Genomic DNA, 12899 nt, shown 5'->3' with positions numbered 1-12899 from the left:
CGATTCAAGTTTCATCATTCTTCACATCTCTCCTGGCTTCAGTGACCCTATGACTTCTGTGGGAATGGCTCTTCCTCGAGCTTACCACAGATAAGGTGTGTTTGACCCCTGTGATAGTACACAGATGACAGGCCACCCAAACAATGCCATAAATCGTGATTGAGTCATCAAGCTGGTCCTCAGCAAGTCGCTAGACGCATCTTCATCACTGGCCTTCATCATCGTTCACATTTATTCACTATCTCTATTTTCAACTACACTAGCGTACCCTCACAGCCGATCCGGACTGTATCTACAAGCCATTGACTAGAGCACACGTGTGCCTGTTTTTGTGACAAAACGGTAGAGTTCCAAATGCGATGGAAACCCATTGAACTTTAGATTTTTATTCGTGAACATTAAATTGTAGCAGAAAAAGTGTACAAAATGATTCTTCAATTGAATATATCCACATGAACAGTCACACTGGTATTCAGTATAGTATTAATGGCATGGCCCTAAGGCTGTTTGGACAGTACCAGAGTAAGTGCACCTCTGCAAGGCCCCCCTTAGACTTGTACATTTGCAAGTTAATATTTGTCTGTATCCTTTTTCTAAAAAGTCACTTGAAATGTTTTTCAAAAGATACTTTTTTATTTTATTTCATTACCGTAAGTATTCCCGCCCCTGAGTCAATACATCTTAGAATCACCTTTGGCAGTGATTACAGCTGTAAGTCTTTCTGGGTAAGTCTCTAAGAGCTTTGCAAACATGGATTGCACAAACAATTCTTATTCAAGCTGTGTCAAATTGGTTGTTAATCATTGCTGGACAGCCAGTTTTAAGTCTTGCCATAAATCTTCAACCCGATTTAAGTCAAAACTGTAACTAGGCCACTCAGAAACATTCAATGTCGTCTTGGTAAGCAACTACAGTGTATTTTTGGCCTTGTGTTTTAAGTCATTGTCCTGCTGAACGGTGAATTTGTCTCCCGGTGTCTGTTGGAAAGCAGACTGAACCAGGTTTTCCTCTAGGATTTTGCCTTTGCTTAGCTCTATTCCGTTTCTTTTTATCCTAAAAAAACCCTCCCTGTTATGTACTTGAGTGAAGACCCAAAAGCGGTTTTAACAGAAACAGAGTTCTTTTAATGAAAAAACAGGAATGGCATAGATCCTCTTCCGACGTTGTCAATGGCACAATAGAATACCCGCAGAGAGGGTGACAAATGAAACATAAAGTCCCTCTGATGAATAGCTGGGTAGCGGCGACAGGCTGCAGGTCGCTCTGGGTCGGTGCGGGTCACAGAGGAACGGTGGTAGCTGATCACACGTAGCATATGATGAACTGGACACGGTGCAAACAAAAGATAGTTAGTAGAGTGCAGGATGCACCTGCCAGGCAGACTCCGACAGGATAGGACTAGGTGGAAGCAAACGAGACGATAGCTTGCTTCTGGCATGAGAAACACAAACGAGAATCTGACACCGAAAGTAGCAGGAACAGAGAGAGAAATAGAGACCTAATCAGAGGGAAAAAGGGAACAGGTGGGGAAAGGGTGAATGAGCTAGTTAGGGGAGATGAGGAACAGCTGGAGAAGGAGAGAAAGAGAAGGTAACCTAATAAGACCAGCAGAGAGAGACAGAGTGAAGAGAAAGGACAGGAACAGACATAATAAGACATGACAGTACCCCCCCCCCACTCACCGAGCGCCTCCTGGCGCACTCGAGGAGGAAACCTGGCGGCAACGGAGGAAATCATCGATCAGCGAACGGTCCAGCACGTCCCGAGAGGGAACCCAACTCCTCTCCTCAGGACCGTACCCCTCCCAATCCACTAGGTACTGATGACCACGGCCCCGAGGACGCATGTCCAAAATCTTACGAACCCTGTAGATAGGTGCGCCCTCGACAAGGATGGGGGGGGGACGAGCGGGGGCGCGAAGAACGGGCTTAACACAGGAGACATGGAAGACCGGGTGAACGCGACGAAGATAGCGCGGGAGAAGAAGTCGCACTGCGACAGGATTAATGACTTGAGAAATACGGAACGGACCAATGAACCGCGGGGTCAACTTGCGAGAAGCTGTCTTAAGGGGAAGGTTCTGAGTGGAGAGCCATACTCTCTGACCGCAACAATATCTAGGACTCTTGGTCCTACGCTTATTAGCGGCCCTCACAGTCTGCGCCCTATTACGGCAAAGTGCCGACCTTACCCCCTTCCAGGTGCGCTCGCAACGCTGGACAAAAGCCTGAGCGGAGGGGACGCAGGACTCGGCGAGCTGAGATGAGAACAGCGGAGGCTGGTACCCGAGGCTACTCTGAAAAGGAGATAGACCGGTAGCAGACGAAGGAAGCGAGTTGTGGGCGTACTCTGCCCAGGGGAGCTGTTCTGACCAAGACGCAGGGTTACGAAAAGAAAGACTGCGTAAGATGCGACCAACAGTCTGATTGGCCCGTTCGGCTTGACCGTTAGACTGGGGATGAAAGCCGGACGAGAGACTGACGGAAGCCCCAATCAAACGGCAAAACTCCCTCAAATTGAGACGTGAACTGCGGGCCTCTGTCCGAAACGACGACGTCTGACGGAAGGCCATGAATTCGGAAAACATTCTCGATAATGATCTGAGCCGTCTCCTTAGCAGAAGGGAGCTTAGCGAGAGGAATGAAATGAGCCGCCTTAGAGAATCTATCGACAACCGTAAGAATAACTGTCTTCCCCGCTGATGAAGGCAGTCCGGTGATAAAATCTAAAGCGATGTGAGACCACGGTCGAGAGGGAATGGGAAGCGGTCTGAGACGGCCGGCAGGAGGAGAGTTCCCAGATTTAGTCTGCGCGCAGACCGAACAAGCAGCGACAAATCGACGCGCGTCACGTTCCCGAGTGGGCCACCAGAAACGCTGGCGAATGGAAGCGAGCGTACCCCGAACGCCGGGGTGGCCGGCTAACTTGGCAGAGTGGGCCCACTGAAGAACGGCCGGACGAGTAGGAACGGGAACGAACAGAAGGTTCCTAGGACAAGCTCGCGGCGACGGAGTGTGAGCGAGTGCTTGCTTTACCTGCCTCTCAATTCCCCAGACAGTCAACCCGACAACACGCCCCTCAGGGAGAATCCCCTCGGGGTCGGTGGAGACCTCAGAAGAACTGAAGAGACGAGATAAAGCATCAGGCTTGGTGTTTTTGAGCCCGGACGATAAGAAATAACAAACTCGAAACGAGCGAAAAACAGAGCCCAACGAGCCTGACGCGCATTAAGTCGTTTGGCTGAACGGATGTACTCAAGGTTCCTATGGTCAGTCCAAACGACAAAAGGAACGGTCGCCCCCTCCAACCACTGTCGCCATTCGCCTAGGGCTAAGCGGATGGCGAGCAGTTCGCGATTACCAACATCATAATTACGTTCTGACGGCGATAAGCGATGAGAGAAAAACGCGCAAGGATGGACCTTGCCGTCAGAGAGGGAGCGCTGAGTAAGAATGGCTCCCACGCCCACCTCTGACGCGTCAACCTCAACAACAAACTGTCTAGAGATGTCAGGTGTAACAAGAATAGGTGCGGATGTAAAACGATTCTTGAGAAGATCAAAAGCTCCCTGGGCGGAAACGGACCACTTAAAGCACGTCTTAACAGAAGTAAGGGCTGTGAGGGGAGCTGCCACCTGACCGAAATTACGGATGAAACGACGATAGAAATTCGCGAAGCCAAGAAAGCGCTGCAGCTCGACGCGTGACTTAGGAACGGGCCAATCAATGACAGCCTGGACCTTAGCGGGATCCATCTTAATGCCCTCAGCGGAAATAACGGAACCGAGAAAAGGGACAGAGGAGGCATGAAAAGTGCACTTCTCAGCCTTCACATAAAGACAGTTCTCCAAAAGGCGCTGGAGGACGCGTCGCACGTGCTGAACATGAATCGGGAGAGACGGTGAAAAAATCAGGATATCGTCCATGTAAACGAAAACAAAAATGTTCAGCATGTCTCTCAGGACGTCGTTAACTAGTGCCTGAAAGACAGCTGGAGCGTTAACAAGGCCGAAAGGAAGAACCCGGTATTCAAAGTGCCCTAACGGAGTGTTAAACGCCGTCTTCCACTCGTCCCCCTCCCTGATGCGCACGAGATGGTAGGCGTTACGAAGGTCCAATTTGGTGAAAAACCTGGCTCCCTGCAGGATCTCGAAGGCTGAAGACATAAGAGGAAGCGGATAACGATTCTTAACTGTTATGTCATTCAGCCCTCGATAATCCACGCATGGGCGCAGGGACCCGTCCTTCTTCTGAACAAAAAAAAACCCCGCTCCGGCGGGAGAGGAGGAGGAGACTATGGTACCGGCGTCGAGCGATACAGACAAATAATCCTCGAGAGCCTTACGTTCGGGAGCCGACAGAGAGTATAATCTACCCCGGGGGAGTAGTTCCCGGAAGGAGATCAATACTACAGTCATACGACCGGTGTGGAGGGAGAGAAGTGGCCTTGGAACGACTGAACACCGTGCGCAGATCGTGATACTCCTCCGGCACCCCTGTCAAATCACCAGGCTCCTCCTGTGAAGAAGAGACAGAGGAAACAGGAGGGATAGCAGACATTAAACAGGTCACATGACAAGAAACATTCCAGGATAGGATAGTATTACTAGACCAATTAATAGAAGGGTTATGGCGCACTAGCCAGGGATGACCCAAAACAACAGGTGTAAAAGGTGAACGAAAAATTAAAAAAGAAATGGTTTCGCTATGATTACCAGAGACAGTGAGGGTTAAAGGCAGCGTCTCACGCTGAATCTTGGGGAGAGAACTACCATCTAAAGCAAACAAGGCCGTGGGATCCCTTAACTGTCTGAGAGGAATGTCATGTTCCCGAGCCCAGGTCTCGTCCATAAAACAGCCCTCCGCCCCAGAGTCTATCAAGGCACTGCAGGAAGCAGATGAACCGGTCCAGCGGAGATGGACCGGAAAGGTAGTGCAGGATCTTGAAGGAGAGACCTGAGTAGTTGCGCTCACCAGTAGCCCTCCTCTTACTGATGAGCTCTGGCTTTTACTGGGCATGAGGTGACAAAATGACCAGCGGAGCCGCAGTAGAGACAGAGGCGGTTGGTGATTCTCCGTTCCTTCTCCTTGGCCGAGATGCGGATACCCCCCAGCTGCATAGGCTCAGCATCCGAGCCGGCGGAGGAGGGTGGCAGTGATGCGGCAGGTGGCAGTGATGCGGAGAGGGGGGCAACGGAGAACGCGAACTCCTTTCCACGAGCTCGGCGACGAAGATCAAACCGTCGCTCTATGAGAATAGCGAGAGCTATTAAGGAGTCCAGACTGGAAGGAACCTCCCGGGAGAGAATCTCATCCTTAACCTCGGCGAGGAGACCCTCCAGAAAACGAGCGAGCAAAGCCGGCTCGTTCCAGTCACTAGAGGCAGCGAGAGTGCGAAACTCAATAGAATAATCCGTTATGGATCGATTCCCCTGACATAGGGAAGACAGGGCCCTGGAAGCCTCCTCCCCAAAAACAGAACGGTCAAAAACCCGTATCATCTCCTCCTTAAAGTCCTGATACTGGTTAATACACTCAGCCCTCGCCTCCCAGATTGCCGTGCCCCACTCTCACGCGCCCGTCCGGTAAGGAGAGAAATGACGTAGGCGATGCGGGCTGTGCTCCTGGAGTAAGTGTTGGGCTGGAGAGAGAACACCACATCACACTGAGTGAGGAATGAGCGGCACTCAGTGGGCTCCCCAGAGTAACACGGCGGGTTATTGATCCTGGGCTCCGGAGACTCGGAAACCCTGGAAGTGGGCGGTGGATCGAGGTGGAGTTGGTGAACCTGTCTTGTGAGGTCGGAGACTTGGACGGCCAGGGTCTCAACGGCATGTCGAGCAGCAGACAATTCCTCCTCGTGTCTGCCTAGCATCGCTCCCTGGATCTCGACGGCGGAGTGAAAAGGGTCCGGAGCCGCTGGGTCCATTCTTGGTCAGATTCTTCTGTTATGTACTTGAGTGAAGACCCAAAAGCGGTTTTAACAGAAACAGAGTTCTTTTAATGAAAAAACAGGAATGGCATAGATCCTCTTCCGACGTTGTCAATGGCACAATAGAATACCCGCAGAGAGGGTGACAAATGAAACATAAAGTCCCTCTGATGAATAGCTGGGTAGCGGCGACAGGCTGCAGGTCGCTCTGGGTCGGTGCGGGTCACAGAGGAACGGTGGTAGCTGATCACACGTAGCATATGATGAACTGGACACGGTGCAAACAAAAGATAGTTAGTAGAGTGCAGGATGCACCTGCCAGGCAGACTCCGACAGGATAGGACTAGGTGGAAGCAAACGAGACGATAGCTTGCTTCTGGCATGAGAAACACAAACGAGAATCTGACACCGAAAGTAGCAGGAACAGAGAGAGAAATAGAGACCTAATCAGAGGGAAAAAAGGGAACAGGTGGGGAAAGGGTGAATGAGCTAGTTAGGGGAGATGAGGAACAGCTGGAGAAGGAGAGAAAGAGAAGGTAACCTAATAAGACCAGCAGAGAGAGACAGAGTGAAGAGAAAGGACAGGAACAGACATAATAAGACATGACATCCCTAGTCCTTGTCCATGACAAGCATATCCATAACATGCAACCACCATGCTTGGAAATATGAAGAATGGTACTCAGTGATGTGTTGTGCTGGATTTGCCCTAAACATAACTCTTTGTATTCAGGACATAACATTGATTTCTTTGCCACATTTTTTTGCAATTTTACTTTAGTTCCTTATTGCAAACAGGATGCATGTTTTGGAATATTTGTATTATGTACAGGCTTCCTTCTTTTCACTCTCACTTAAAACATTTTACCTAAATGGTTAGTATTGTGGAGTAACTACAATGTTGTTGATCCATCCTCACTTTTCTCCCATCACAGCCATTAAACTCTGTTTTAAAGTCACCATTGGCCTCATGGAAAATCCTTGAGCAGTTTTCTTCCTCTCTGGCAACTGAGTTAGGAAGGATGCCTACATCTTTATAGTGACTGGGTGTATTGATACACCCACCATCCAAAGTCTAATAATAATTAATAACTTCACCATACAGTACTCAAAGGGATATTCAATGTTGGCTTTTTTTGCTCATCTACCAATAGGTGCCATTCTTTGCGAGGCATTGGAAAACCTCCCTGGTCTTTGGTTGAATCCGTGTTTGAAATTCACTTCTTGACTGAAGGACCTTTACAGATACTTTTATGTGTGGGGTACAGAGCTGAGGTAGTCATTCAAAAATCCTGTTAAACACTATTGTTGCACACAGAGTGAGTCCATGCAACTTATTTTGTGACTTGTTAAGCAAATGTTTACTCCTGAATTTATTTATGCTTGTCATAACAAAGGGGTTGAATACTTTCAAGACATTTCAGATTTACATTTTTAATAAAACATAAAAATGTTCTGAAAACACAATTCCACTTTGACATTATGGCGTATTGTGTGTAGGCCAGATGCAGTACGCTGTAAAAACAACAGTGTTGTAATGCACCTGCAAAACAAATCCAGGATGTTTCAAAGTCAAAGGTATAACCAAGAACTCCAAACCAAGCTGGTAATTGGACGGGTGATGATAAACATGACACTTCCAATTGTCTCACTCTCAATGACAAGGATGGGTATATTGCATAATCCCACTGGACATTCCTTCATCAGCACCAACTAGACTCTCCGCAGGGATCAGACTCAGAGAGCATTGTAGCGTGCCGACACATCCGCCACAATTATATATTTTTTATTTCCCAAAATTACAGGTTTAATTTGGCCTCAGCTGCGCTCGTGTTATTACAGTGAAGGAACGCCAACAGAGAGACGGCTGTTTGGATTAGTTGTGGCTGCGGCACCCTAAAGCTTTTCTGTTCCGCATGTACACTCTCTCATTAAGACTGAAATGAAGGCACATCGTTGGGGCCTGTCACAGAAATGAGCCCGCAAGCAAAGAATGAATGCAAGCAGTCACCGGTGTATACACATCTGACAGCAGCAAGTAGTTATCAATTCAGTCACCCGCGCCAACCTTGGCTCCGACAACAAGCCAATAGTTTATTAGCCAACACTTTTCTAAAGTTGATTTCATCCAGGTGATGGTCTTTTGTATGAGTAGGTGTGTAATGGTCAAGTGTAATACACACTGTGATACCGTCTAGTGGTTTTACTACACCCATTGTTTGCTAAAATAAACATGCTTAGAATGAGAATATGACTGTTACATTTCATCTTATACGTATGTTATATTATCAAGTCATCAATGATGCTACATGCTGTTTTTCAACTCAAACATCCCTTATGAAATTAGTTTATTTCCAAAACGCTATATGTGCATTTTAAGAAATGTTGGTAAATTAGCTTTTGTTTAATTTAAAGATCTTATGAAAGAGAGTGAAGAAACACAATCTAATTATGACATGGGGTTGTTCAATGACAGAGCTGTATTTGTTTAAAATCTATAATTTTATGGTGTCATTTCAAAACGCTATTCTGTGCATTCTGAAAATATTCAGACACCTCGACTTAAAAAAAAAAATTGTTAGACAAAATTGAATTAAATCGTTTTTCCCCCTTATCAATCTACACACAATACACCATAATGACAAAGCAAATACTTTTCCCAAAATTATTTTAGCAAATGTATATAAATAAATAAATGGAAATATAACATCTACATACGTATTCAGACCCTTTACTCAGTACTTCGTTGATGCACCTTGGGCAGTGATTACAGCCTCGAGTCTTCTTGGGTATTACGCTACCAGCTTGGCAAACCTGTATTGGCACACCACACTCTTCTCTGCAGATCCTCTCCAGCTCTGTCAGATTGGATGGGGAGAATCGCTGCATAGCTATTTTCAGGTTTCTCCAGAGATGTTCCATCGGGCTCTAGCTGGGCCACTCAAGGACATTCAGAGACTTGTCCAGAAGTCACTCCTGCGTTGTCTTGGCTGTGTGCTTAGGGTTATTGTCCCGTTGGAAGGTGAACCTTCACCCCAGTCTGATGTCCTGAGTGCTCTAGAGCAGGTTTTCATCAAGGATCTCTCTCTACTCGCTCCATTCATCTTTCCCTTGATCCTAACTATTCTCCCAGTCCCTGCTGCTGAAAAACACGCCCACAGCATGTTTCCACCACCAAACTTCACCGTAAGGATGGTGCCAGGTTTCCTCCAGACGTAACTCTTGGCATTTAGGCCAAACAGTTCAATCTTGGTTTCATCAGACCAGAGAATCTTGTTTCTCATGGTCTGATAGTCTTTCGGTGCCTTTTGGAAAACTTTAAGCGGGCTGTCATGTACCTTTTACTGAGGAGTGGCTTCCGCCTGGAATTTGTATTTAAAAATTTTAAAAAAAAAAACGATTATAGAATAAGGCTGTAAAATAACAAAATGTGGAAAAAGTCCAGAGGTCTGAATACTTTCCGAGTGCACATTATATCTACAGTATCATTTCGCTTTATGTATTTTTAGATATGGGCCTATTTTAAATGTGTATTGTTTTTGCATCACCATCTTTATTTTAAAAGTACAAACATAACTTTAAGCCTCACATTCTTTCGACAGAGGTAATGAACTGTCCATTGTTCCTCAAAGCAATTGATAAAACAGGGCCATGTGTGAAAGGCAAGTGGTTCTGAGCCTATGTCATTATTACACAGGTGAGCTAACAATTACAGAAATCAGGAATGCATCTATCTGATCTACTGTGTCCAACACACCACCACCTTTTTGTTATGTTGGGCACCTACTGACTAAAAATGTTTCTTATTATGATATATTTGTTTAAATTACATGTTTTGCTAAAATAAAGGTTTAAGGAAATACAGGCATGCACCAACTTACAGTCCTGTAAGTATACAATCAAAGCTTGCTTTCATTTAATAAAAAAAAGCATGTAAAGATATTTTAATGGGATAATGTCTTACTGTGGTGTGTGAAGAATCCAAAACTTTACCTTGTATGCGGTACTCATCACATTATTGTGGAAGCACCTTCTCTAAGAGTATGAATTAGTCTATTTGAGATTTGAAAGTTTGAACCCTAAGCAACCTGCCAACACATAGTTTGCAGTACAATACCAACATAGCTACTGTAGTAGGTCAAAGCTGTGTGCTGGAAAACCTTGTTAGAGTATTGGTGGAATTGGCATTGTGGTGCTCATGTGAATTTATTTTTCGGCTTTAGACCAATGCCTATTCTCACTTAAAACATATTTGTTTTGTTTTTAAGAAAGAACTGTTCAAATGATACATTTGTGACATCAATATTTATGTATAATTCAATACAGTATTATGAGAGCTGTATGTAACACATGTACATTTGCATTTTAGTCATTTAGCAGATGCTCTTATCCAGAGCGCCTTACAGTTAGTGCATTCATCTTAAGATAGCTCGGTGAGACAACCACATATCAGAGACACATATACAGGATACGAACAATCCATTTCAGCTAAACAATGGATAGTCAACCAAAAACCTATGAATGAAAAATCTGAGAATAGTCATATTTTACACCCAAATGAAGGTACCCATAACAATCATTTCTGATGAAAAAACACAAATGTGAAAAGTGTGTATATATTGTTTTTAAACCCTTCAGATGTAGCCTACTAGCTACAGGGTTATATTCTGTTCATGGTGGACATCGTAGATAACATGTTGCTGATATGATATTCCGGGAACTTTCAATAAATTCCATGGTTTTCCCAAAATCCCAGTTGGGGTATTCCTGGAATTGGGAAGGAATAAGCAGGAAATCCAGAATCCTCCAACCAGGATTTCTGGAAAACCAGGGAATTTATTGAAAGTTCCAGGAATTTTGCGACCCTATCCCTGACTCTATTTCAAACTCACTTGGACGACCAAACCTTGCTGTATTGTTTCCAGCAGGATGATGGCTTGGAACAGCTCTAGCAATGCATTAGGGTCGATACAACACAGGGTCCCACCTGATGACCGTAGTCTTTAGATTATGTTATCTATAATAGATTACCATATTATAAAGTGTTTATCTGTGGACTGCTCCCTACTGGTATATCCTTTAATAATTCATACACAGTAATCTTATGTCCTGCATTTATATCCATAAAACCCCAATTTGATGAAATTCTGTACGGGATATGAGATTCATAGGGCAAGGTTGGGAGAATAGGGAGATCCCTCAGGAGAAATACAAACTGAAGCGTTTCATTGGTGGATAATTTGGTGTGATGAATAGGTCAGTTTCTCCAGTAAACAATGTATTTCTCTCTCTGTCTCTCTCTCACTGTCTCTTCAAACAGGTGGATCAGTGAGATGCCAGCCACACAACCTCGCCTGGTCATACAGGACTAAATCCAGTCCTATAGTACACCTAGGATGTGTCTCAAATGGTATCCTACTCCCTATACAGTGCATAATATACAGTAGATCAGGGCTATTCAATCTTACCCTACCTGGTCCGGAGTTTTCTGTTCTTCCTGATAATTAATTGCACCCACCTGGTGTCCCAGGTCTAAATCAGTCCCTGATTAGATGGGAACAATGAAAAATGCAGTGTAATTGGCTTCGATGTCCAGAGTTGAGTTTGAGGGCATTAGATGGTACATTATACAGGAAATCATATAGATTTTTTATTTATATATTTATTTATTTTCCGATAAATAAAATGGGACAACCCCGTTGCATTTGAGTAACCTATAATCCATGTTTTTAAGTTATTCTCATCACATATGTTCTGATTCTGCTGTGCTCTGCAGGAAACGGGTAAAGGTAAATGAATAATATCACCTCTTCTACCCATTTCTGTTATTTCAATCAACACATATGTTTCTTCACACCTGTAAAATGATTGCAGCAGAATTGCTTTTATGAATAAAATTGCATTATCATAATAAAAGCCTATGCCGCTTGAGAGAAAGACAAACATCTTAGATCTCTGTGGTATCACTATGCATTCCATTATTATTTTAATTTGACATGGGAAAGGGAAAATATGGAGAGAGAAATCCAAAGGCAGAGAGGGGAGAGGGTAAGACCGATTTGAGGGAGAAAGATTGGGAGATGAGTGAGACGAAAAGAGGGAAATGAGTGGAGAGCGAGACAAAGAAAGGCAGAGAGCGAGAAGATGAGAGATTGTTGAAGTTGTTTTACAGAATGGAGAGTTGTGATTGAGCTGATAAAGGAAGTCATAATAACCGTTTAATAAAGTTAGAAGAGTAAAAGGTCAGACTCCATATCTGGAGAAGGTCATTGAGAAAAGCTGTAGTAAACCTCTCTCTGGCCTCACTGATGAGCCTCTATTGACACACACACACACACACACACACACACAGGCTCTCATACGACGCACCACAATTAGAGCTGAGAGCAAGCATTCTGCAGCTTTTTTACCTTTTACAGAGACCGAGCCAAATATCATCCTCCAATTAAGGAGATACGATTTAAAAACAACATTCCTCCTATCCAACTGACTGCTGTAACAGTACAGCACATACAGTAGCTCCAGTGCACCCTTTACCTTAGATGGTCTACAGTACCGAGCCGAGTGCTTTTTGTTGGTTTCAAGTTTTATTGTTGAGTACACAAGTACAGTGAAATGTCTTTCTTGCAAGCTCTTTCCCAACAATGCAGTAATCAATATCAGTAGTAAAACTATTATACTTAAGCAATAAGGCAGGAGGGGGTGTGGTACAGTATATGGCCAATATACCACGGCTTAGGGCTGTTCTTATGCACTACGCAATGTACAGTGCCTGGATATAGCCATTAGCTGTGGTATAATGGCCATATACCACAAAACCCTGAGGTGCCTTATCGCTGTTATAAACTGGTTGCCAATGTAATTAAAACAGTAAAATAATGTTTTTGGTCATACACGTGGTATATGGTTTGCTATACCACAGCTTTCAGCCAATCAGCTTTCAGGACTCAAACCACCCAGTTTATAAT

At 44.7% G+C, this 12899-nt stretch overlaps 1 protein-coding gene across 1 annotated transcript in view; it reads left to right on the top strand.

Moving 5' to 3' along the window:
- zgc:174356 (uncharacterized protein LOC100137120 homolog) overlaps positions 1-11826 on the top strand; it is a 44892-nt gene extending 33066 nt beyond the window's left edge. The window contains exon 7 of the mRNA XM_064926920.1: positions 11252-11826. Within this exon, the coding sequence (XP_064782992.1) occupies positions 11252-11303 (52 nt within the window). The 3' untranslated portion in view covers positions 11304-11826. The remainder of the gene's footprint in view (positions 1-11251) is intronic.
- Positions 11827-12899: the final 1073 nt, after the last annotated feature.

The sequence above is a fragment of the Oncorhynchus masou genome, chromosome 21 (genome assembly GCF_036934945.1).
Source record: "Oncorhynchus masou masou isolate Uvic2021 chromosome 21, UVic_Omas_1.1, whole genome shotgun sequence".
Taxonomy (NCBI): domain Eukaryota; kingdom Metazoa; phylum Chordata; class Actinopteri; order Salmoniformes; family Salmonidae; genus Oncorhynchus; species Oncorhynchus masou.
Note: the sequence above shows the minus strand (reverse complement) of the source record. Positions and strands in the feature narration are given on the sequence as shown.